Here is a 27,135-nt window from a genome sequence, read left to right as displayed (position 1 = left end):
TTTCACAGATGAAGTGGTATGCTTTGGATCTTGGGCAGTTCCTTCAATCCTCCATACTTTGCTCTTGCCATCACTCTGATATAAGTTGATCTTCATTGCATCTGTCCACAAGACCTTTTTCCAGAACTGTGGTTGTTCTTTTAAGTACTTCTTGACAAACTGTAACCTGGCCATCTAGTTTTTGTGGCTAACCAGTGGTTTGCATCTTGCAGTGTAGCCTCTGTATTTCTGTTCATGAAGTCCACGAACAGTGGTCATTGACAAATCCACACCTGACTGATAAGCTTATCAGTGCTCTCTTTCTTCTTAATTAAGTTGATTTTGGTAAGCCGATGTCTCCAACTGTTTAATTATTTTTTCTCAGTCTCATAATGGCTTCTTTCACTTTGGCCCGCATGTTGATAAACAGCAAGAATAGTTTCCAAAGTTGATCAAAAGACTAGAGGAAATACTAGGTGCTCTTATACCTGCATTAAGGAGGCAATTAAACACACCTGAGCAATTACAAACACCAATGAAGCCATCTGTCCCAAACATTATGGTGCCCTGAAATGGGGGGACTATGTATAAACACCACTGTAATTTCTACATGGTGAAAAAAACCCACAAAAAAACCCTTTTAATAAAATCTGAGAATGTGCACTTTAACCACATGCTAATTGTGTGATTCCAAATCGAAAGTTTTGGCAGATCTGAGGTAAATCGAGACATAATGGGTCTTTATCCCGAACATTATGGAGGGCACAGTATGTCAGCGTTCACTTCCGCCCAATACCTTGCCTATCTACTTGTATTTGTTTTTATGTGCTGTATCTGAGATGCATGTGACCAATACACAGAAATCATATGATCTACGATCCAATATAAGGTGGAGGACAAGACGTGTATTGATTTGCTACTACAGTGGTGAGCGGGGTTTGCAAAAACTCAGCCTTGGTGGCAAACCATTAATCAAGTGGCTGGATAGCTTTTGGTAGCATTAATTAGCTGCTGCGTTATAAGCTAACTAAATTCCGTTCTGTATGTCAGCTGACTGGCCATGACAGCTGGGTCCCACTGCACAGTTCTACTGCTCATATTAACAGGAAATCCTACCGGCTTATTTCCTCTCCTCGCCTAAAAGCGTCAATGAATTGATGCGTTGGTGAATATGCATTCTTCCTTCCAGGCTAGAGCAGACTGAAATCCACTGGTTTTAGCAGCAGTGGCTAGCATTGTGCGCTGTAGGTTAACAATGACAAACCATACTGCACCATATCACTACCATTGGCTAAAACCACATAAAATGAAGTGCACAGGAGACACTTTTTTCAGGAGAAAATCTACTGACTTTAATATCTGTTAACGTAATAGAAATATGAGTATTGTCAGTTAAATAGCTAGCGAAAAGGCTTGTGTGGAAAGCGACTGCTAAAGCATATCTTTTATTAATCATATTTGGCAATCTTCTTAGCTCATCACAGCACACAGTAGTCTGCAACGGAGCTAGCTACAAAGCTACCAATGGCGAGCCAGAACATGAGCCAGCCCACAATGATCTTGCTGGTGTAGGCGGGATTGAGAATGGGGCGTAGACGTTTTTGTGTTGAAACACAAAAGTGAAGCAAGGAAAGAAATCCTGCATAGTATGCCTTTAAGAAATGGAAAAACTGAGGCATCACTTATATTAAATGAAGGCTGGTGTCACGTTTCAGGTCTGTCTTGCCATGTTTTATGTTTATTCATGTTGTCTTAGTCACGTAGTGTCTTATCATGTATTATGTTAGTCTAGGTTCGTCATGTTGTTTAGTTATGTTTCGTACGATTTATTTTCTTGTCATGTCTAGTTATGTTTCGTACGATTATATTACCTTGTTATGTTGAGTGGTTATCGTCTTAGTTTCGCTTTGTGTTATGTTTTGATTTATGTTTATTGTTACGTTAACTGGTCGTTGTTTATGCATACACTTTTACATGTCTTTCCGCAAACCTTGCGTTCCGTCTTTTCTCTCTCTCTCTTTCTGTCATTCACTCCCTAATTGTTTACATTTGTCTATTTACTAAAACTACTAACGCTAGATCAGGATTGGGTAGAAACTAACAAACTAATCATGTGTTCATGTTACCTTACGTATCTCGTGCATGTCATTTACTAATTTACTAATGCTAGGGCAGGATAAGTTTATTACTAACGATTACTAATCACCTTGTTAAACTTGTCATCCATCGCACCTGTTTTCCATTTCCTTGCTACGCTCTAACTAATTGTCTACACCTGTCTACACCCGCATTTATAGCCCAGTCGCGCAACTGTTCTTCGCGAAATTGTCTGCCTCTGTTTACCACGCAACTCTTGAGCATTATTTACTGTTTGATTACACGTTACGATCCAAGCCTGTTACCGACCATTGTTTATTGATTTCTGTTTTGTTGACCACTGTTTGTTTTTGACCACGTCCTCGCCTACCGTTTTGTACTTTTGCTTCGCTGATTGTTTCATGGTTTCGACTCCCGCTTCGCCCACGACTACGCCTCTGCCTGCCGTCCGCCTGTTCATCTGCCCCGCTGACAGCTCTCCTGCTACCGGACCTCCCTGCACGTCTACCGACTACGAGCTTGCCTCTTCCCTCGGCACCGTGCTTTTTGTTTGTTTGTTATTTGTTTGGCTGGATCTTCGTGTATGGACTTTGCTTGTTTTGACTACGCTCCTGGGATTCGTCCCGAATAAAGCCCTAACGGAACTATTTAACCATTGTTTCTGAGTCGTGCATTTTGGGTCCAACCCCCACGCACCCGTCTCAGCTGGCCTTTTTTGCATTAAAAGCTGCATGCCAGCCTTTTTTCATTCTCATCCATTGCATAGGTGGCACGGATGGTGCAGTGGGTAGCACTGCCGCCTCACAGCAATGAGGTCCTGGGTTCGAATCCTGGTCGGCCGCCTCTCTGTGTGGAGTTTGCATGTTCTCCCCGTGTTTGTGGGTTTACTCAGGATACTCCGGTTTCCTCCCACAGTCCAAAGACGTGCAGGTTAGGCTGATTGGAGAGTCTAAATTGCCCGTAGGTATGAGTGTGTGTGTGAATGGTGTGTGTGCCCTGCGATGGACTGCCGATCTGTCCAGGGTGTATTCCTGCCTTTCGCCAAATGTATGCTGGGATAGGCTCCAGCCGCCCTGTGACCCTGTTCAGGATAAGCGGGTTAAGATAATGGATGAATGAATAAATTAATCCATTGCATACAACCCTACATCTCCCAGGTGGGGGCTATAAATTAGTGATGGGTGTGACGAGCCCCCTCAATTGCCTTTTGAAATCCTGAAATGAAAGGTATAATATAAATAAAACGTGTTATAATGATTATGATCATTCATCATATCAGGTCTGTTTATAGCAGTCGGCTCCATATAAGCTGGATACAGTGCTTGTTATAAAAAATCAGCATGAGTGAACTAACCCATCTCCTGCCTGGTGCTGCCGACTCCAACCCCGTACTTCAGGGTCATGTCAGCCGAGGCGTCGGCACATGGTCCCGAGTTCTCGGCAAACCCCAGGTAGTTATATGAACCGAGGTTGATGACGTCTTTGACCACATTCCCTGTGTAACTGAAAAAGAAAAGCACAAATGACAAACCTGGCAAAAATACACCTGAAAAAGACCAATGACAAAATGTGAAGAATCTGAATCAGTGCGTTGGGTAAAGACAGGGTGCTAACAACAATCTGCCATCTCCAGGTGTCAGCAGAAGAGTTCCAAACTACAACTAAATGGTCACATTTTACAACTATCTTTCTTAGCAGTGCGAGTTGGACAAATGCGACTACAAAAATAATTCACTTTTTAATTTAAGCTGTTTTCATCACCTGTACTCAACTTGCTATTTTTCTCACATTTTGTATTCAGGATCACATTGCGTTCTAAAATATGGATAGTACATATTTTGAGGACACAGTGACAAACCATACTGCACCATATGACTACCAGTAGGTAAAATCACATAAAATTAAGCGTACAGAAGAAATCTACTGACGCTAAGCCAATGGTGCCCACTCCACCCCTGTCTCTCAAGCCTGTGATAACACCAGAGTCAGCTTTAACAGTTATTTGCATGTGCTGTGACTGAATATCAAATGTGATGGTAAGGAATAAATAACATTAATGAATACCCTATTGTGTGGAACCACAGGAAATATTTGGGTGCAACCAAATTTGGTGTCACCAATGCAAAGCTTTCGGTCTAAAATCTGATCAAATCTGATGTGAGGGCATCACTGAGTCCTGACACAGTGGAGGACCTGATCAGAATCAGAATTGAGGGACCGAGCCTTGAGACATTTGATGCAAGTAGAAAAATACTGTTTGCACTTTGATTTGTTGTTATTCACTTAATCTAAGGAAAAGCTACAGTGCATCCGGAAAGTATTCACAGCGCTTCACTTTTCCCACATTTTGTTATGTTACAGCCTTATTCCAAAATGGAATAAGTTCATTTTTTTCCTCAAAATTCTACACACAACACCCCATAATGACAACATGAAAGAAGTCTTTTTGAAATTTTTGCAAAATTATTCAAAATAAAAAACTAAGAAATCACATGTACATAAGTATTCACAGCCTTTGCTCAATACTTTGTTGATGCACCTTTGGCAGCAATTACAGCCTCAAGTTTTTTTGAATATGATGCCACAAGCTTGGCACACCTATCTTTGAGCAGTTTCGCCCATTCCTCTTTGCAGCACCTCTCAAGCTCCATCAGGTTGGATGGGGAGCGTCGGTGCACAGCCATTTTCAGATCTCTCCAGAGATGTTCAATCGGATTCAAGTCTGGGCTCTGGCTGGGCCACTCAAGGACATCCACAGAGTTGTCCTGAAGCCACTCCTTTGATATCTTGGCTATGTGCTTAGGGTCTTTGTCCTGCTGAAAGATGAACCGTCGCCCCAGTCTGAGGTCAAGAGCGCTCTGGAGCAGGTTTTCATCCAGGATGTCTCTGTACATTGTTGCATTCATCTTTCCCTCAATCCTGACTAGTCTCCCAGTTCCTGCCACTGAAAAACATCCCCACAGCATGATGCTGCCACCACCATGCTTCACTGTCGGGATGGTATTGGTCAGGTGATGAGCCGTGCCTGGTTTCCTCCAAACATGACGCCTGGCATTCACGCCAAAGAGTTCAATCTTTGTCTCATCAGACCAGAGAATTTGGTTTCTCATGGTCTGAGAGTCCTTCAGGTGCCTTTTGGCAAACTCCAGGCGGGCTGCCATGTGCCTTTTACTAAGGAGTGGCTTCCATCTGGCCACTCTACCATACAGGCCTGATTGGTGGATTGCTGCAGAGATGGTTGTCCTTCTGGAAGGTTCTCCTCTCTCCACAGAGGAACGCTGGAGCTCTGACAGAGTGACCATCGGATTCTTGGTCACCTCCCTGAGTAAGGCCCTTCTCCCCTGATTGCTCAGTTTAAACGGGCGGCCAGCTCTAGGAAGAGTCCTGGTGGTTCCGAACTTCTTCCATTTATGGATGATGGAGGCCACTGTGCTCATTGGGACCTTCAAAGCAGCAGAAATTTTTCTGTACCCTTCCCCAAATTTGTGCCTCGAGACAATCCTGTCTCGGAGGTCTACAGACAATTCCTTTGACTTCATGCTTGGTTTGTGCTTGTACTTTTGTGGTTATTTTACTTCACATTGTGGTTGTGTATAGGCAGGGTGGGGAATTCCAGATCTGCCTTCCCATTGTTTTTCCCTTTTGTGTCCATTTCCCAGTCACCTGTCTTTATTTTGTGCTAATAAATTCCCATGGTTTTGTTTTCAACCTTTTTCTTGTTTAGGTGACATTAATCTACTTCTAGTAAATCTCTGTACAACAAACTAAATATATACCATACTATTTGCAAATATTTTAACAGGTATATGCACATATACACAATTTACTAGACTTATTTATTTAGACTTATTAAGTCTTCTGCTGCTGTAGCCTATCCACTTGGAGGTCTGACGTGTTGTGTATTCAGAGATGCTCTTCTGCATACCACTGTTGTAATGCTTGGTCATTTGCGTTACTGTCACTGTTAGCTTCAACTAGTCTGGCCCTTCTCCTCTGACATCTCTCATTAACAACGCATTTCTGCCCGTAGAACTGCTGCTCTCTGGATGTTTTTTTGATTTTGTATCATTCTCTACAAACTCCAGAGATCAGCAGTTTCTGATATAATCAAACCACCCTGTCTGGCACCAACAATCATTCCACAGTCAAAGTCACTTAGATCACATTTCTTCCCCATTCTGACATTTGGTCTGAAAAACAGCTGAACCTCTTGACCATGTCTGCATGCTTTTCTGCATTTTATGCTAGATATTAAAGTCTTAAGCACTCTTAGGCACCCTAGATATTTTTAAATATAAACCTTCTGCATTTTGTTAAATAAAACAACATATTAAGTACTTTACAGATAAACTTGATTGAGGTTGTTTGGGATTACCTGGATAGCCAGAAGCAAGCGAGCAACCTACCAGCTTTTCTTAAAAAAACTGCAGGGCAGTGCACCTTAGATAACTGATGCAGTTTTAAAGGTGAAGGCGTGGCACAACAAATATTTAATTGATTTTGTTAAACTATTCACTTATTCACTGCTCTTTATAGATATTTACAACTATTCATTTCATTATTTTTGAAAGCATCTTTGTTTTTGTACAGTATTGTCCATTTCCTAAAACCATTCATCTGTGTAGAACCCGAGGTATTTTGGTTCTGATCAACACTGTGGCCCAAGATGCAAGTCAATACGCAAAGAACATATATGACCTTACTGCAACCTCATCGTTGACTCACTTGAATGTCCAATTGTAGTCATGGGACACACGTTCTACCAGGTCCATCTTGGCCCCTGGGACACTGCAAATGGGCCGGTTCCAGCTGTCCCTAATCCGCATGTACAAATTCCTGGTGTAAAAGTTCTCAAAATCCTGATAAAGAGGCACAAAGTCCTGCAGACAAAGACGTTTTTAAACTTAAGACCGTGAGACAATCTGAACACAATTACATCTGCCTGTAATGCAATCTCAGTTTACACAGGTGAAATAATATGAAACCTAAATTCACACAGCAATACAATCCAAAAGAACACAGATCATTATCGCTTCAGACAAAAGCAAGAAGCTGGGAAACCTGAAATATTCTGCAACAAAAAGCACATTCAAAGTTTCTCTTTCCAGCTGATCTTACTATCATTGAATCATAAACAATTCGGATAAGTGCAACTCGATAAGGTTACATAAACAGAACTCCACATGTGGAAGATGAAAACACACTTAGGTGATACCAGGTGAAGAAAAATATGTCCTAAGATTTCACAAAGCACAACAACTAAAACACTTAGCAGTGGAGTTACCATGATCTGTCAGTGACTCATAAGAGTCAATCAAAGCACTTGGCCCTCCCAATTTCAAAGGGCTATGTTGCCAGTTTCATTTATTTTCCACAATCTTTGTCTAGTCTTCTGCTCTTAATATGGCTCGATGCATAAATTAGTTTCAGGGAAAATCAAGTGGCTTTCAGGTGTGGGTTTCAGGATGATTAGATAAGCAACTTCAGAAGCAACTCAATAAAATGAATCAAAAAACAACTCCTGAATTTGAATTTTACAACAGAATAAAATATTACAACAATAATAAAGTTGTGTGTGCTCCACTATGGTACATTACTTAAATCACAAGATTAAATTAGAGATGACAATGCATTTGAACAGCGAGAAATGCTAAGTAATTGCAAAAAATGCCTACCAATTCTGTTTGCAGTTTCATACTGTACAACCACAAAGCCCATATCAGGCTATTCATCAGCAGAAACCCACCTAACCACATTTTTAGAAGACAGGGTCACTTTCATGGTTTTGCAACAGTTAATTGTCCGGAACACTCAATTCAAACAAATAAAAATAACATTAAAGTTAACGGGATAGGTCACTTTCTGTTTTTGTATGGTTTAGATTGGCTCAGACAGCTTTTGTGCTCCAGGAAGGATATTTCACATACTTACAGAAGTTTCTGGTAACCTGTCAGCTTCATACTTGCTGACATCGGGACTTTTGCAGGTGCTTTTAAGCAGTGGTTTTTCACCCCTTTTGCCCCCTTTTTGAAGCAAATACATTTAAAGTAACTCCAAAGCAGCTTGTACAGCTTGTTATGCCTCCGGAGGTTGTATGTTTGTATACTGCCCGGTTATTTATGTCTAATCTTATTTTCAGTTATACAACTATTTCCTTTGGCACAAACCGAGAGCACTACACTCAAGGAAGAAAAGTACTGCCAAGATATAAAAATGTACATTTATGTTTACAATTTATGAATAACTGCTTGAAAATGATGGTATTCAGATATTCATCCTCTGAAAACAAAATATTTGCAGTCAAAGTACATTTTCTTGCAGTAAGGACAAACCCTACATCAGCCCTTATAGCAGCTATTATAAAGCCAGTAGGTCATCAGAAGTATGAAAAATATCCTTAATCACACTCAGCAACTTTTGCAAAAACTACAGAAAATGATCTATTCCTTTAAACCCTTACCATTAAGCTCACAAAATGTTCCTTGAACCAATATTGGTTGTACTGATTGTCCATGATAGGATATTAAGGATACATGGGATTTTTAATTATGCCCACCTTCTGTTCTTCCCGCTCTCTGGCAATGTGGCATTTCTCAACTTTCCACTCTCTCAGGAAGTCCCTCAGGTACCCAAAGATAGTGAGGATGCCATAGCCCATGTATGTGAGGACGGCCACAAACATAGGCGTCTCCTCAAAGGACTCCAAGGATAGCCTGCTGTATAATCCTCCATTGCAGGATGCCTGCCAGCCAAAAATATGTAAGGTTCAGTTTGACACAAAGAATGGCATTAACATGACTGCCACATTGAGTCAGAGTTTATCCACACACTGTACCAGTACAAAACTTACAAGTCACTCTCTGGTACAGTGCATTTAAAAAGCATTCTAGAGCTTGACATGGAACTGACTGACAGGCTGTATTGCTTATCAGAGCGTGGGCATCTACAATGCCATAGCAGGAGTAATAGACATTCAATGGTATTTTAAGAACTTTAACTATGACACTAGGTAATTTAGATTTCCAATGAAAGCAGAGAAGTAAAAGTGGTCTGTGTGCAGAGAAATAGTTTGTTCAGAGGGTGCAAATTGTAGGATTCTATGCTCAAAATTGGTGTACAATTTCCTCCAATATTGCATCAGTTAAACTAATTAAAAGTCAGTTTACTGTATTCATTCATTACATTACATTATTGGCATTTGGCAGACGCTCTTACCCAGAGCGACGTACAGTTGATTAGACTAAGCCGGAGACAATCCCAATGGCTGTGTGGATCTTATTGTGGCTACACCAGGATTAGAACCACCGACCTTGCATGTCCCAGTCATTTACTTAACCACTTAACCACTACGCTACAGGCCACCAAAAGCTACAAACAAGTGTAACCCATGTTTGTGGCCAGAGTTGATTATGCATAAATAAGCAACTGATTTAATCAAAAACCAAAAATAAACATTTCTGGAAAACTAAGAAGGTACGCCCATTATGTTCATAACAGTGAGAGTGTGATGATATGACAGAATAACTGCATTTTACACTACATTACAAATGCAAGCCCTACTCTGTAGTTAAGGCCAGACTAGGCTCCACCCATGAGGTTTTACGGGGCAAAACTGTGGTCTATTTGTCCAAACAAAATCAAGTCATTGAAAACTTGCTGCTTAGCAACTGCATGTGACTAGTCATGCCTTGCTCCCAAATACCTCTGTAGAGCAGATGGCAACATCCCTGCTGAGCAGTCATCTTGAGACCAACCAGACCTTAAGCACAGCACTTTGGCCAGGAAACAAATTTTGTATGTGTAGTCTTAAGCTACTATTTTTTTATTTTTATATTTTTAAAAAATGGTTATGGGCATGGTTAAAAATGCTTTAAACTGTATAAAGTTGTCTATAAACTCTTAATATTTAATTATATGATAAGATTATACGATATGAGCAGATAATCATAAGCGTAGTGGTTAAGGTGCATGACTGGGACACGCAAGGTCAGTGGTTTGATCCCCCGTGTAGCCACAATAAGATCTGAGCAAGGCCCATTGCTCCAGGGGAGGATTGTCTCCTGCTTAGTCTAATCAACTGTACGTCGCTCTGGATAAGAGCGTCTGCCAAATGCCATTAATGTATTGTAAGGTAATGAATTGCATTAAAAATATTTAAAATCCTATAAGATCATTGGGTCATTGGGAGGTGGCCTCTAATGCTACACCTTTCACCCTTCTTTATTCCATTGGAATTACATGGTACTGCATGTGGTGAAACTTCTGTAGGAATAGATCCCATGAATTTTGAAATATGGCGGGGGTCTTTTTTTATATCAAAAATTCTACAAGTTACATGTTAAGATGGATGTGATCATGAACACCAGTTTGTACCAAGATATTTAAATAACAAAACAATGTACCCCCCTTACAAGAGCTTGCAAGATTTCCATTTTCATTAAAAAAATAGAAGTTTGGAAAGCAATTCACTTATGATTATCAGCTTATATAAGTACACATATCCTACAATTATATATTACGCGTTTATAGACAAGTTTAACATTTTAAGAATGGAAAAACTGGTTTAAACAGGTAGTTTTAATGTTGTGGCTAATCGGTGTACATCATGGTTAACATCGACATGCTTAATGATTCTTTGGAGCCTTCTAAAATCAAAAGTAATTTGTATCCTCAAACCACTTCATAGTACTTAAGTACTTCAAGGGGCTACAATGAGAACAACAGAAATAAGTCTTTACTTCGTCATTGTTGAAATGATAGGGTGTCAGATGGACCGCAGTTGGAAACCCTGTGTTGTTCCCTCTGGCTGGATTCTGAATAGTTTAGGAATTCAAATGGTCGTGATTAGGGGTAGTGGTGTAGAAATAAAGCTCTAAAACTATCCAAAGGCGAAGGTCCTATCCCACAAGATGCAGGGGATCCAAAGGTACCGCGGCAGGACAGACGGCGCACGGCACGGCAATCGTGCATAGTGCGGCATCCCAATACTGAACCACTCCCTATTCTCTCTGCCCGTGGGATAACGTTTGTTGCTTCGATCGGATTTCTCGACTTCACACATTCCACGAATGGGCTGGTGCCTCCGGAACAATGTCAACGTAAACAATTCCCGACAGCGTTATAAAAGCAAACAAATTGTGAAAATATCAACGCTTAAGCATTCAGTTTGAAAATGATCAACTTTTCGGGCCGGGTCTCCTAAAAAGCTGTTAATTCATAATATTACCATATCACATGTGATCACGAAAAGCAGTAACGTTAGTCATCTTTTTTTCTCAACTAGTCTAGGCTATATAGCTCTAGGAATTCTACTGATGGAGAAGGCGGTCATCACTTAATGTTACACGTCTGAGCCGCCCTATGTTAGCTTTCCTAGCTAACATAAATAGGATAGACGTCACCACCAGGTGTGCTGGAGAAATAAAACTTTATCTTTCATTATAATATAACCCAAGTTATATTCGTATTGCCCCGAGTTGGATCTACGTTTCAGTCGATTACCGTTCGCTAATGAAGTTAACAATAACGTTGGCCAGCTAAATTAATCTACTTGGTATTGGATGCCCACGAATAACGTCCCAAAATAACGTTACGTTAGCTGTATGCATTGAAAGCGATCCATTCTGTCGCAATGTCTCGCCAAGTTACAATGTTTGAGAAGTACCAGTAGCATTTACCTGACAATCTGCAAAGTTGACTTGCACTGATTAGCTATAAACATAGTCAGCAAAGTTAAATACAGCTAAAACACGCCAAAGCGCTAGACAAACCAATGTTCTGTCAGAAATAAATGCTGAAGCAGTCCATCCTCTCCAGCATACGTTGTCGCCAGGGCCTCACCTTCTCGTTTGGGTAACAGGACTTCTGTAGTTGCTGTCGCTGGAGGTGGAAACGATTCTTTACGTAGCCGTTCCTTCCCGGTTTTCTGTCGTTCGTCTTATGATGACAAGCATCCCCATTTGCGGACTTGTTCGCCGTACATTCAGTCATAACGATCAATATATGAAATAATTATTCGAACTAACCTCCAGGATTTCAGTAACTCGTATTGCTAACTAACAACACAGAGGTATGTGACACCTTTTTCCAACCAGGGCTATGCATCTACTACAGTTGGAAACCTAACAATATGGCAAATCAACGCCCCTAGCAACTGGCGAAAACCTATTAAAAGTCCCGGCATGGAATATGGGCGTGGTTTATACCTGCATATTCAACGATCTAGACTTTCAATGGAATAGGTTTTCAATGGAAATGGCCCACGGCTCGAAGGGGCGTGGCGCACGGTGAGCTCCAGGCTGAGCACCAGCCCCCAGCCCGGTCTCGCCGTACAGGACGAGGCTTTATTACCTTACGTTTGTAAAGGATTATGAACTCTAGAAAACTATTCTGTGACCCAGCTTGTTGATCCGAACATACCAATTTTGAACTGAAATGTATCAGTTAATCTTCTGTGTTATTGCGGTTTATGTTATTCTCCTGTAATACAGTTATCAGGTTTTAAGAGTATGCAATTGTAACGTTATTGTTTCAAACAGTTGCATGAAAACCTGTAGACCTAGTTCGAAATCACTATCATTATATTTCAATTTGTAACTGTGATTAGCAATCTGGGCTGTAAATCTTTGTCAGAAATACCTTCTATATGGTACATATGGTAAACATGGCATGAACAAATTGGGGGTGAGGTTGGTATTAAAAAAGAGAAATGCTGCAATGCAGAATATGTCTGTAATGTTGGAGTAACTGTGCTAGCTGAAACAACATGGTGCAGCTCTATGTCAGAAGAGTGGTTGGTGGGATGGAGCTCAGATGTGTTGTTCAATGGGAGGAAGTGGGGGAGGGAAAAAGGGCGGTAGCTCGGAGCAAATAGGTTTTGAGCCCTGGGAGAGCATAGCAAGCCACAGGTGTGTTGTGTTGTGTTCCTCTGAAAAACAGGTGAAAGGGCATAGTACTGTGGTTTACTAATGGCTCCAGGTAATCCTGTCTAAAGGGGGAAGGGGGTAATCTGAGATGCACACACAAGGCTCTGCACTTAAGCAGAGCCCTCTTTCAGCCCATATTGTTTGTCTCTGGAGCCCTGCCAATCTTCACTTGTTTCATTTGGTGGTTGTAGTGCTGTCTGTGTGTATGGGGGCTGTGGGTGGGAGTGGTGGAGACAGAGGCGCTCAAAGTAGTTAAGAAATAATATTCAATAATCAACTTTATTAGCCAAGTGCGCTCACACAAGGAATATGACTCCAGAAAGTAATATACCTGCAGTGTATAGGCCTACTGTTCTTATAAACACAAGAATGGCATCAACACAAATAACAAAATAACATAACAAAAAGGTTAATGAACCAAGGCAGATAATCATCATTCTGGGATGGAGGATTATTACACTATTACCCATTGCTATATGTGTGTAGGTTTGTATGTGTAGGGTGGCCTGGAGCATAGTGGTTAAGGTAAATGACTGGGACAGGCAAGGTCAGTGGTTCTAAGCCCGGTGTAGCCACAATAAGATCCGCACAGCCGTTGGGCCCTTGAGGCCCTTAACCCTGCATTGCTCCAGGGGAGGATTGTCTCCTGCTAATCAACTGTACGTTGCTCTGGATAAGAGCGTCTGCCAAATGCCAATAATGTAATGTAATGTATGAGTATGTTGTGTTTGCGTGTGTGTTTGCATGTGTTTACGGATGTGTGTGGGTAGTGTTATTTTACTGCCAATTGTCAAGACCAGAGTAATTAAATGTGAGAGCACTATTCTTTCAGCTCTCACACAATTTCCTTTTCTCTCATGCAAAAATATATTGGACTCCTGCACTGTATCTTGCAAAACAACCTTTAATTGTGTAACCAACAAATGTTTCCGACACAATCCTCAATCCTGGGGAATGCCCGTGTATGCTGGTTTTCGTTCCACAGCTGTGATACCAGAATTTTAACAAGCTGTTAATCTTTCTTAATTAGGTTCTTTTCATGGAGTCCTACAGCTAAAGTTCTTCTTGTATTAGAAAAATAAATGACAACACTAAGATATTACAGATAGAAACAAAATAGCGGAAGAATTTGCCAAGCACTATGAAAAACTTTATGACGGAGAATCTAAAAATGTAGATATTCTCTAGATAAAAATCTAGAAAACTTAAAAAGGAAAAACCCCTGGAAATTATGAAAATATTTTACTGGGCTCTAAAGACCGAAACTTGGGCCCCCACTTGGAACTTGGAATTCATAAAGAGGGTAAAGACAAAAATAATTTAACCGATTTTTAGCAGACAATGTTTTACATTGTATACTATGCACAGGGAAACAAAAAACAAATAAAACCAAACACGTTTATTGACATTAGATGCAGAGAAGGCCTTATGGCCATATACAGTCAGTGAGCACTTTATTTGGTATTTATTATACTTATTTGTCAGACTATTTGCTCCTCTGCTGCTGTAGCCTATCCACTTAGAGGTTTGATGCGTTGTGTGTTTAGAGATGCACTTCTGTATACCACTGATGTAATGCGTAGTTATTTGTATTACTGTCACTTTCCTGTCAGCTCCGACCAGTCTGGCCCTTCTCCTCTGACCTCTTTCATTAACAACGCATTTTTGCCCGCAGAACTGCTGCTCATTATTATTATTGTTTTTAGTTTTTCGCACCATTCTGAGTAAACTCGAGAGGCTGTTGTGTGTGAAAATCTTAGGAGATCAGCAGTTACAGAAATACTCAAACCAACAATCATTCAATGGTCAAAGTCACTTAGATCACATTTTTTCCTCATCCTGACAGTTGAAGTGAAGATTAATTGAAGCTCCTGACCCGTATCTGCATAATTTTATGCATTGTACTGCTGCCATACGATTTGCATGAAGGTGTAGAAAATCGCATTAAGGTGTTCCTAATAAACTGCTGTGTATATTTAAAACAGTTGAAGCCTTTGGATTTCATCCCTTTATATTATGCTTAAAAGCAATGTATAAAAATTCAAATGCACAAGTAAAGGTAAATCGCACCCTATCAAGGCGATTTCAGATGTCCCAGGGAACTCATCAAGGAGACCCACTTCAACCAGTAATATATGTATGGAGCCTCTGGCAGAGGTAAAATGCAAAATTAAAAGAATACCAATTGGTCTAGAATCTCATAAAATATCATTATATGCTGATGATGTCAAATGTGAAACTATGACTAGAGGAGTACAACTGACAAAAGACACCAAGGAGACATTTAAATAAAAATGGGAACAAAATAAGATCAGGTACCTGTGCACAGTAATTCCTACTAAGCTCAATAAATTATGTGACTGTAATTACCAAACTCTACAGAATAGAATTAGATCAAGACAAAGATCTAAACAGATGGAAAACAATACCAGACTCAACTATCACACCTGACATTCTCCCATTTGTCACCTCCCTTGTCAACTCCCTGTCTTCCGGCTGTTTTCCGGCATCCTCCAAGAGGGCCCACATCACTCCGCTGCTAAAAAAGCCTACTCTGGATCCCTCCATCATCCAGAACTACCGCCCGGTATCTCTTCTTCCTTTCCTTTCTAAAACTATAGAACGAGCCGCTTCTAGTCAACTTTCTTCTTTCTTTTCTAACAACAACCTGCTAGACCCCCATCAGTCTGACTTCAGATCGGGCCACTCGACAGAGACTGCGCTCCTCTCCGTCAGTGAGTCACTCCATGCCGCACCAGCAGCCTCCCTCTCCTCTGTCCTCATTCTTCTAGATCTCTCTGCTGCCTTCGACACTGTGGATCACTCCATCGTCCTGTCTGCCCTGTCAGCAACGGGCATCTGTGGCACAGCCCTGGACTGGATTGAGTCCTACCTCTCTGGTCACTCCTTCCAGGTTGCCTGGGCTGGTTCGGTATCGATACCTCGGCCCCTCGCCCCCTCGCCCCAGGAGTTCCCCAGGGCTCAGTCCTTGGCCCGCTTCTTTTTTCTCTTTACACTCGTTCCCTTGGCCCTGTGATCACTGCACATGGGCTATCCTACCACTGCTACGCGGACGATACCCAACTCTTCGTCTCGTTCCCGCCGTCTGATACGCAGGTTTCAGCCCGTATCTCTGCTTGCCTGAGTGACATCCAGAGCTGGATGGACAACCACCATCTAAAGCTCAACCCAGGCAAGACTGAAATGATATTCATCCCTGCTAATACCTCTCCCCATCTGGATCTCTCCATTTCCCTCGGGGATACCACACTCACGCCGTCACCCAGTGCAAGGAACCTTGGCATGGTGATGGACAGCAGACTGTCCCTTTCCGAGAACATTGCGGCGGTGACCCGGTCTTGCAGGTTCTATGTGACCCGGTCTATACAACATACGGAGAATCCGCCCCTTTCTCACCCCCTACTCGACCCAGCTCCTGGTCCAAGCGATGGTTCTACTACTACTACTGCAATTCCCTCTTGGCTGGCCTCCCAGCGTCCGCCATCAGACCCCTCCAACTCATCCAGAATGCAGCAGCTCGTCTGCTTTGTGTATCGGTATTTTTAGTTGGCTAGGTAAGCAGTGTTTGAATAGTTAACTTTGGTCACTTTTGCTCTGTTTGTTTGAAAAAAAAAAAATTGGCCCTCGTCCTTATCTTTGTTGTACAGGTAGCAGTTGAAATTGTACTTCCCTCTAGGGTCTTTCAGCGAACTTATCCCTGGTTATGGGTATGCACTTTGTTGTACGTCGCTCTGGATAAGGACGTAAGGATGGATGTCCTCCCACAATTTTTATTTCAAGCATTCCAGAAGTCAGTATGGAATGATGACTTTATTTGGAACAACAAAAGAGGTTACATTAAAAAAACAAAACTTAAAAAAAAATTATAAAAAAATGGTGGTCTAGCACTTCCAAACAACTGTTTTAATGCTACACAAATTGTTAATATAATGGATTGGGCCAACGATATGTCAACAGCTAAATGGTGACAAATGGAGAAAAAAAGGGTGGAAGCACTGTCCTTCATAGGAAGTAAATACATTGAACAAAAAAAAGGACAAACCAATTGGTAAATGACACACTTATTATGATGAATATTGGACAGATATTGGCCGGCTGAACACACAAAACAACAAATTCTAAATTCTGGAGGGAGTTTGCATGAAAAATAGGCAAAGCTAATACAAGCTAAATATAAAAACTCTATCACATCTAATTGTTGGAAGAACTGCGGTGACCTCATATATTTTACTTCTTCTATATTTTATTATTGTTATTATTAATATTTGTGTTTTATATAACATAATATCTTTATATGCCATATTAGTTATTCATAATGATAATATTTATAATGAACTATTATTATTATTATTATTATTATTATTATTATTATTATTATTATTATTATTTTATTTTCCTTATTGTTATTAGCACTACTATCACAATACTTTTTATTATTATCGTTTCATTAATCACATAGATGTGACTGATCATTATCACAAAAATACAGTATATACATTGAGCATGGATATACTAACATATACAAAACATATTTTAAAAAAATAAATACTGAAAGTATCTCAATATTTTATTAAATAAATGAAATAATACTTAGGCAGGCTTCAGCTTTCAGCACACATCTCTGATCCAAACTCTGAGGATTTATGCAATAAATCATGCTCTTGTTTTTGGTTAAGGGTAAGGGTATGCACTTTGCACTTTGTCGTACGTCTCTCTGGATAAGAGCATCTGCCAAATGCCATTAATGTAATGGAATGCTCTTGGTTTAACAATGGCCCTTCCTGCTGTGGTGTGGAATTATGAATGCATTTCTTGACATGTACTGCAATTTCCTGGATGGAATTTCCCTTCCCGTCCTTTTTGGGTGACATGAAGGGGTGTTATTTTCTGTGACACTGCATCACTGATGGAAATGTGATGAACAGGGTGTTCTAGAGTTTCAATTTGAATATTATTGAAAATAGTTTCATGATAGTGATAAGTGTAAGAGAAATTGTTTGAATTTGTTTTCATATAAAAAATTATTATTTTATATAAATGCCTTTTGAAACTGATCCGGAACCAGATTCCACATTATTCTCAAAATAGCTGGGGTTTGGATTGTAGTTGAAATAACTGATTCTGGGTGCAGATTTTACAGGACCCTGAAATATAATGTAATATAACTTTGAAAGGGCTTGAATTGCACAAAGCAATTTTGGTACACAGTTTATAGAGTATAGGAATACAGCTGTAATGTAATGTATGTGGGTGTAATGTCAGGTCCATAAATATTGGGACATTGACACAAGTCTCATCTTTGTGGCTCTATACACCACCACAATGGATTTGAAACGAACAAGATGTGCTTTAACTGCAGACTTTCAGCTTTAATTTGAGGGTATTTACATCCAAATCAGTTTCTATATGTGCCTATAGGTCCCACTTTTTAAGGGACCAAAAGTAATGGGACAAACTAACAATCATAAATCAAACTTTCACTTTTTAATACTTGGTTGCAAATCCTTTGCAGTCAATTACAGCCTGAAGTCTGGAACGCATAGACATCACCAGACGCTGGGTTTCATCCCTGGTGATGCTCTGCCAGGCCTCTACTGCAACTGTCTTCACTGGCTTGTTCTTGGGGCATTTTCTCTTCAGTTTTGTCTTCAGCAAGTGAAATGCATGTTCAATCGGATTCAGGTCAGGTGATTGACTTGGCCATTGCATAACATTCCACTTCTTTGCCTTAAAAAACTCTTTGGTTGCTTTCGCAGTATGCTTCGGGTCATTGTCCATCTGCACTGTGAAGCGCCGTCCAATGAGTTCTGAAGCATTTGGCTGAATATGAGCAGATAATATTGCCCGAAACACTTCAGAATTCATCCTGCTGCTTTTGTCAGCAGTCACATCATCAATAAATACAAGGGAACCAGTTCCATTGGCAGCCGTACATGCCCACGCCATGACACTACCACCACCATGCTTCACTGATGAGGTGGTATGTTTTGGATCATGAGCAGTTCCTTCCCTCCTCCATACTCTTCTCTTCCCATCATTCTGGTACAAGTTGATCTTTGTCTCATCTGTCCATAGGATGTTGTTCCAGAACTGTAAAGGCTTTTTTAGATGTTGTTTGGCAAACTCTAATCTGGGCTCACCAATGGTTTACATCTTGTGGTGAACCCTCTGTATTCACTCTGGTGAAGTCTTCTCTTGATTGTTGACTTTGACACACATACACCTACCTCCTGGAGAGTGTTCTTGATCTGGCCAACTGTTGTGAAGGGGTTTTTCTTCACCAGGGAAAGAATTCTTCTGTCATCCACCACAGTTGTTTTCCGTGGTCTTCCGGGTCTTTTGGTGTTGCTGAGCTCACCGGTGCATTCTTTCTTTTTAAGAATGTTCCAAACAGTTGATTTGGCCACACCTAATGTTTTTGCTATCTCTCTGATGGGTTTGTTTTAATTTTTCAGCCTAATGATGGCTTGCTTCACTGATAGTGACAGCTCTTTTGATCTCATATTGAGAGTTGACAGCAACAGATTCCAAATGCAAATAGCACACTTGAAATGAACTCTAGACCTTTTATCTGCTCCTTGTAAATGAGATAATGAGGGAATAACACACACCTGGCCATGGAACAGCTGAGCAGCCAATTGTCCCATTACTTTTGGTCCCTTAAAAAGTGGGAGGCACATATAGAAACTGTTGTAATTCCTACACCGTTCATCTGATTTGGATGTAAATACCCTCAGATTAAAGCTGAAAGTCTGCAGTTAAAGCACATCTTGTTCGTTTCATTTCAAATCCATTGTGGTGATGTATAGAGCCAAAAAGATGAGAATTGTGTCAACGTCCCAATATTTATGGACCTGACTGTACATCAAATAACTGGTTTTCGCTTTTGAGTGAAATGGTGCTGACCGGCAGAGCCTAAGTCTATGGTTCTCACATCTGATATCGGCCTAGAACAGATACATACTAGAAGTGGCTCAGAACAGTGAGACAAAATCAACTGTTGGACTCCCAGCAGTGATATGTAGTGTAAAATTCTGAGGGATTCTTACCTGCACAAATGTAGCCCAAAATCAGATCTATATTTATTGGATCACCATTGTACCAATGGAAAATTCATTTATATCCTGAAAAAGCATCCTGTTTTCACATGCTCTGCAAGCCCTCCATTACAAAGCACATTTCCAAAAGTTGTAGTCTTTCTTTAGTACAGATCACACTGTTTCCCCAGTCCAATAGGTGGCACTGTTGGACTATAACCCAGAGCTCGGCAGCATCAAAGGCTCAATCATTATTGTGAGACACATGAAAACAGACAATGGGCCTTATTTATCAATATTTGTGTAAGTCTGTGTGCAAATGGATGTGCGATCAGAAATTAACTAACAAGTTGACACAGCTTTTTTTCGTGTCCATGTGTGGATGTTGATAAATACCAATCAATTGTCAACAAAAAGCGTGTGCACAAATCTTATAAATAGCATAAATTGACGCCTTATAAGGACACAGAAATAAATTTCCGGAAATTTGAAGAGATTGCCGAGGAAATATTTCAAAAAAACCTAGTGACTGTGGGTGCTACAGCTACTCTGTAAATTGTCTTTGGGAACATCAAAATGTATAAACCTATTTATGACTTAACGTTATTTAGGACTTAACATCTTCTATGCCATGATGTCTTATAATAGAGTTCAATTTGCCATTATTGTTCGTTGTTTATTCTGTTCAAAAATGGACGAGGAAATTAATCTGATTGTGCTGGTGGAGAAACATAAAGCGATGTGCCAAACTAAAGTGCAAAACCTGACGAAGATCCACTGGGGTCAATAGGTGTGTCATAGGTGTAATAGGTCTACAATAGATAGATGTGTAAGGTGTGGAAAGGAGCATGTTTGTTTTCATGTTTATTCTTGTTTTGTATTGTTAATTATTCAGTATCTTTCATATCTGGTTATTGTCCCCATTACAGTTATTGCATTTGTGATCCCCTGTGATGTCTGTGTCTGAATGAGTCCGAGTCACTCCCCTGTCTGTGTGCTTCACTATTCGGGTTTTCAACGTTTCTTCCAGCCTCGCATTCCTTATGTAGGGGAAAATTCACAGAACAAAAGATCTCCCTCCTAAAAGCATGATAAACAATCACAAGTCAAAGCGCTCGATGATGTATGCTAAAAGTGTATCAATATATCCGTATTAAAGTATGATATGTACCCTGTATAGTTTCAAACTGATTAACTGCTAAATTGTGCTAGAATTACACAGCAGCCAGCTGGGGGGGGAGGCGTCTCAAACTGTGTAGTCAAGGGCACAGAGCGAGATATGACTCTACAGCTGATTTCTCCGGGACTCTCAATGTTTTATGCCAGAAGTGTATCTATGTGCAAGTGACTTATAATCAATATATCCCATGTACGCTGCTTGTTATCAAATCAAATGAACCTAGAACATTAATTATAGCTGAGCTTATGAAAACGCAAGAAACCACAGTGAAAACTGTTGAAATGAGAGAAAAGAATGCAAAGAATGAAACGTAGATTTACTCACTTAGAAGAGAATAATTAATCAAATGTTTAGTATGTCTGTATATTAGAAAAGTATATTAGAAGTGAATATTAATGAAATGTTTAGTATGTCTGTATATTTTCTATGATTACGGCTGCTTAGTTTGTCTTATAAAAGCGAAAGATACAGAGTGACGTGTATGGATGACGTGTGTGTTAGAGGGGGGGCATCCAGAACTTGAGGTCTGGTAGTTAGCCAAGAGTAGGTGCGGGGTGAAGTGAGGACAGGGGGAGTCCTCGCGCTGACAGCACGGGATCAGGATAGGAATCCTCGGCTTGATAGCAGGGGAGAGGACGCTGGCGTTGACTGTCCGCCGCTTCTCCACCTGAGCTAGATCTAACTTATCTATAGTTGATTTTACTATTATTATACTTATTATTAGTTGTTTTTAAGCGTGGTTTATTGAGCATTTTGTTTTTCTAACCCGCCGTTTCAGTCATCCATATTCGGATCACCTGCACTCCTGGTTTACTTCAACGTCCACCACGCTCCAGCTCATGTCTCGACCAGCGCTGTTGTGAGGTATTTCCCTGGGCAGTTTTTCAGTTGTCCCCGGTGCGGGTAGGCTTCGTTGCCTGGGACCGCTACCTCCACAGTAGCCAGCCCTCCGCTAGCCGCCCTTCAGCCAACTAGCGGCACTGGATAGGCTGGATAGGCTGGCTAACGGGTAACCCAACAATGCTGAAATATTTCACCTCTCAGCTGCTGGAATTTAACAACTGCACGACCCCCTCGTGCATTTCAGTTATCAAACAACTTGGACTTCTACGCCGACTTCGTTACACGCATAGAAGCTCCAGTCAAAAGTTTGTCTACTCCCAGCCTGGTCATTCAATTCCTTCCATCTGCTCTGCTGCACGCTCTGCCGCACCTCGTACACGTCATCAGAACATCGTCGCACCTGGATTTAGTAGCAGCACTGAAAACATAGTGAGGCTGCCTCACTCCAGGCTGCACAGAAAACATGGAGTGGATTTCACACTGCACAGGCTGCACAGAAAAAGAGGAGTGGATTTCACAGTACTTCGCCCCATACAGAGATTCATTACTCCTTCTACCGTCAAAATGGAATTATTGAACATTCAATCCCTCAAACTCAAATCCACTTTCATTCATGACCACATACTGGACAAAGGGTTGGACCTCATGTGCCTCACGGAGACGTGGCAACAGCCAGGGGTCTATACCACTTTAAATAAAGCTTGTCCCACCGGTTACAAATACATTGAAAAATCCCGTAGCACTGGCCGCGGTGGTGGCCTGGCCGTATTCCACCATTTCGATCTGGAGTTGTCCCCCCTCCCTCTGCCTAACCACTTGTCATTCGAATGCCCCACGACAATACTGCTCATCTACCGCCCACCCAAACCAAACTCTGCCTTTATCCCAGAAATGCATGACCTACTCACAACCCTCTGTACAACATCTGGCAATATCATTATTCTCGGAGATATAAACATTCATGTTGACACCCCCTCCTGCCACTCTGCATCTGCCTTTCTACAATTACTGGACTGCCTAAACCTCACTCAACATGTCAACATCCCAACACACAACAGGGGGCACACAGGCCTCACCATCCACAAAATGGCCTACAAAGATCATCAAAAGGCCTATTCGAAATCCCTCAGAGACGCACAGTCACAGTTTTATTCCAACTTAATTAACAATAGCCCTGGCAACTCCAAGCAGCTTTTTTCCACAATAAACCAACTACTCAAACCGCAACCTCCCACACACACAGACATCACAGAGGAACAGTGCAATAACTTCATTACCTTTTTCAGAAACAAAGTCGACACCATCCGGTCCCATCTCATCAGCCCCTCCACTCCACCTGCCCCCACTGCCATCCCACAGCCAGGGATCTCCCAGCCTCTCTGCTGTTTCTCCAACATCACACAGCGAGAGGTTGAGGACACCATCAATATGATGAAATCCTCCACCTGTGCCCTGGACCCCGTTCCCACCGCTCTGGTTAAATCAAGCATTTGTGCCATAAGTCCCCTGATCACCAAAACCATAAACCTTTCCCTCCAGTCTGGCCACGTTCCCTCTGTTCTAAAAACTGCCATCATTACACCCCTCCTCAAAAAACCCACCTTGGACTCGGCAGTCCTTGCCAATTACAGACCCATCTCCAACCTCCCTTTCCTTTCCAAGGTCCTGGAAAAAGTGGTAGCTGCACAGCTCCAGGACCATCTCCAACTCAATAACATTGCAGAGAAGTTCCAGTCTGGCTTCCGCACCGCCCACAGCACTGAAACAGCACTTGTCAGGGTTACTAATGACCTGTTGATGGCGGCTGATGCTGGCTCCCCTTCACTCCTCATCCTGCTTGACCTAACCGCAGCATTTGACACCATTGACCATCACATCCTCCTTAACCGTCTACACTCCATCAGCCTCTCTGACTTTGCTCGGAATTGGTTTGAATCATACCTCTCCGACAGAACCGAGTACGTCTCTTTGGGAGGGAAAAAATCCCGGACCCATCCTGTCACCTGTGGTGTCCCCCAAGGATCCGTCCTCGGCCCCGTCCTCTTCACCCTCTACTTGCTCCCCCTCGGCCGTGTCATCAGCCAGTATGGAATTTCCTTCCATTGCTACGCTGATAACAACTGTACCTTAAGACTGACTCACCCCCCTCTGCAGCTCCGCCATCACCATCTCCATCATCCACACTCACTACCTGCCTGGAGGAGATAAAGGCGTGGATGAAATCAAACTTCCTACAACTCAACAGCTCCAAAACCGAAGCCATCCTAATTGGCACCCCCCACCAGGTTCATTCATCCTCCATAACCAGCATCTCTTTCTCCGGTCAAGACCTTCCCCTCTCATCCATAGTCACCAACCTGGGTGTGAAAATTGACCCTCACCTAAACTTTGAGGCCCACATTAAACACCTGTGCAAAACCTCCTTTTTCCACCTCAGGAACATTGCCAAACTCCGTCCCACACTCACCCTCCCAGATGCAAAAAAACTTGTCCACGCCTTTGTCTCCTCCAGGCTGGATTACTGTAACACACTTCTCATCGGGATCCCTAGCAAGAGCCTCCTGAGGCTCCAATACATCCAGAACAGCGCTGCTAGGATCCTGATGAGAGTGCGTAAGTACGACCACATCACACCGATCCTCCACTCACTTCACTGGCTCCCCATCACCTCCCGGACTGAATACAAAATATCCCTTCTGACCCATCAGTGCATCTATGGAAATGCCCCCCCCTATCTCAAAGAACTCCTCACCCCAGAACCCTCCACTCGAAACCTTCGCTCTGCCAACACCAACCGCCTCCGTTCCCACAAGACCAAGCTCTGCACCATGGGCGACCGAGCCTTCTGCTCAGCTGCTCCCCGCCTGTGGAATGCCCTCCCTGACTACCTGAGAGCACCACAGACCACTGATGCTTTTAAAAGAGGACTAAAAACCTACCTCTTTACCAAAGCTTTTTCTTAGTTTTTACATTTTATACATGCCATTGGGTGTTTTATCCCTGTTTTTACCCTGTAGCACTTATTATTATTAGTCCTGAACTTTGTTTGTAGTTGGCAGAACGCCCTGAACTTTGTACAGAGTTGGCAGAGCATAAGGACCGTTGGCAATTTGCCACAATGATGTTGTGGGAGGAGCGTTGGGAGGAGTTACGATAAGAACAGTGTGGGTAATTTGCCAGAATGAGGTTTGAGGAGGAGTTGTAGGTGGAGTAACTGTGTATAAAATGGGTGTAAAAATGACAGTCGGGGCTCAGTTCTGGAGAACTGATCCGGCTTCATGCACGTGTGCTAATAAAGTCTGATTTTCCTGAAGAACTTGCTGCCGTGGTGTCGTTTTTTCCCTCGTGAAGATATTTTTCGACAAATTGAAGATTTGGACTCTGTCGTTTCCGAGACACGACACTTACTTCCGGCTTCTCTTGCTAGTTAATGTTGTGAAGCACTATTCTTACTACTACTAATTTTGATATTGTATGGTACTAATCATATGAATACACGTACTGTCTGTCTAACTAACAAACTAACAGTCATTTAAATTAGGTAAATTTAGATTTAATCATGTAACTCACTAACGTTATCTCCTAGTTTTCCATGCTGTTCTATAACTCCGCCTTCCTATGCCATCCCTGATTTTACATTACATTACATGGCATTTAGCAGACACTCTTATCCAGAGCGACGTACCACGAAGTGCAAATCAAACACGAGTATAAGTGCGAAGAGGACCTGAGAGGACAGTACAGTTCTGATTCCTAGTGTAAACATACAGATAATCAGAACCCTTGAAGAGTACAATCAACTTCCAAACTAGCATACCACAGTTGGCAGCTGGAATACAACATAGAGTACAACAATACAACAGCCAATAAAAAACAACAATACCTATACAATCTATACATAAGAGCCATTACAGCCTAAGGCTAATCATGGTGGTGAGTTGGGGAGGGAAAGGTGTAGCCTGAAGAGATGAGTCTTCAGTCTGCGCTTGAAGGAGGTCAGAGACTCTGCTGTTCTGACATCCACCGAGAGGTCATTCCACCACCGTGGGACCAGGTGTATAGGTCTTGATAAGGGATTGATACAAATTTTAATGCAAGTTGAAATCCTTGTGGGTCATATTCATGTTTATTTTTTGAAAGCCTTGTCTTTATTTTTTATTATTATGTGTATTACATTTACATTTTAGTCATTTGGCAGACGCTTTTAATCCAAAGCGATTTACAAGTGCATAGGTTCTTCCACAAGTTAAAGCATCACATCCATAACTAGTAAAATACATATGAAGTGCTGTCCTAAGTTCTAAGTGCAAATTTCATTTCATTTTATTTTTTTATTTTTTGGGGGGTTAGACAAGAGGGATATCGGAAAGGGGGGGGGGGGGATCAGGAGGGAGGACCAAGGTACAGTTTGAAAATGTGTGTTTTTAATCTGCGTCGAAATAGGGGGAGGGATTCTGCTATCCTGACAGTGGTAGGCAAGTCATTCCACAACTGAGGAATCAGAATGGAAAACAGGTGTGAATGTGCAGCTCGACCACCAGGTGCTTGTAGTGAGGGAAGACCAGAGCTGGCAGACCGGAGTGGTCTAGCTGGGGAGTAGGGAGTGATTAAGGATTGGATGTAAGGTGGGGCAGTCCCCTTAGCAGCCTGAAATGCCAACACAAGGGCCTTGAAGCGGATGCGTGCGGCAATAGGAAGCCAATGGAGGCCAGGAGGGGGGTGACATGAGCCGACCTGGGCTGACTGATGATCAGACGGGCTGCAGTGGTCAGCAGTGTATATTATAAATGATGTAGTATTATAAGTATTAAGCTTGTTCATGGACTCTATTACTGAAATGTTTGAGTTTACCAGGCTATTTTAAGCAATACATATTCTGCACTTCAATTGCAATTCATTGATGGGTAACACATCCATTTCAGTAAATCAAACCAAGTAATCCAAAGTAGCATACACAACAAGATGCGTTCGAGTGAAAAGGTCAGGGTGGGTTAAAACCTAATTATTGGTCACTAAATTAGCTCAGCACCAAATGTTTTTATTGACACATCCA

At 41.7% G+C, this 27,135-nt stretch overlaps 1 protein-coding gene across 1 annotated transcript in view; it reads right to left on the bottom strand.

Annotated features, from left to right (window-relative positions):
• The window catches only part of LOC133129159 (serine palmitoyltransferase 2-like), a 28,601-nt gene extending 16,444 nt beyond the window's left edge, over window positions 1-12,157 (bottom strand). The window contains exons 1-4 of the mRNA XM_061243037.1: window positions 11,917-12,157; window positions 8,633-8,818; window positions 6,802-6,956; window positions 3,431-3,579 (exon numbers count right to left, since the gene is read on the bottom strand). Coding sequence (XP_061099021.1) covers window positions 3,431-3,579; window positions 6,802-6,956; window positions 8,633-8,818; window positions 11,917-12,066 — 640 coding nt within the window. The 5' untranslated portion in view covers window positions 12,067-12,157. The remainder of the gene's footprint in view (window positions 1-3,430; window positions 3,580-6,801; window positions 6,957-8,632; window positions 8,819-11,916) is intronic.
• Window positions 12,158-27,135: the final 14,978 nt, after the last annotated feature.

This window comes from Conger conger, chromosome 5 (genome assembly GCF_963514075.1).
Source record: "Conger conger chromosome 5, fConCon1.1, whole genome shotgun sequence".
Classification (NCBI taxonomy): Eukaryota; Metazoa; Chordata; class Actinopteri; order Anguilliformes; family Congridae; genus Conger; species Conger conger.
Note: the sequence above shows the minus strand (reverse complement) of the source record. Positions and strands in the feature narration are given on the sequence as shown.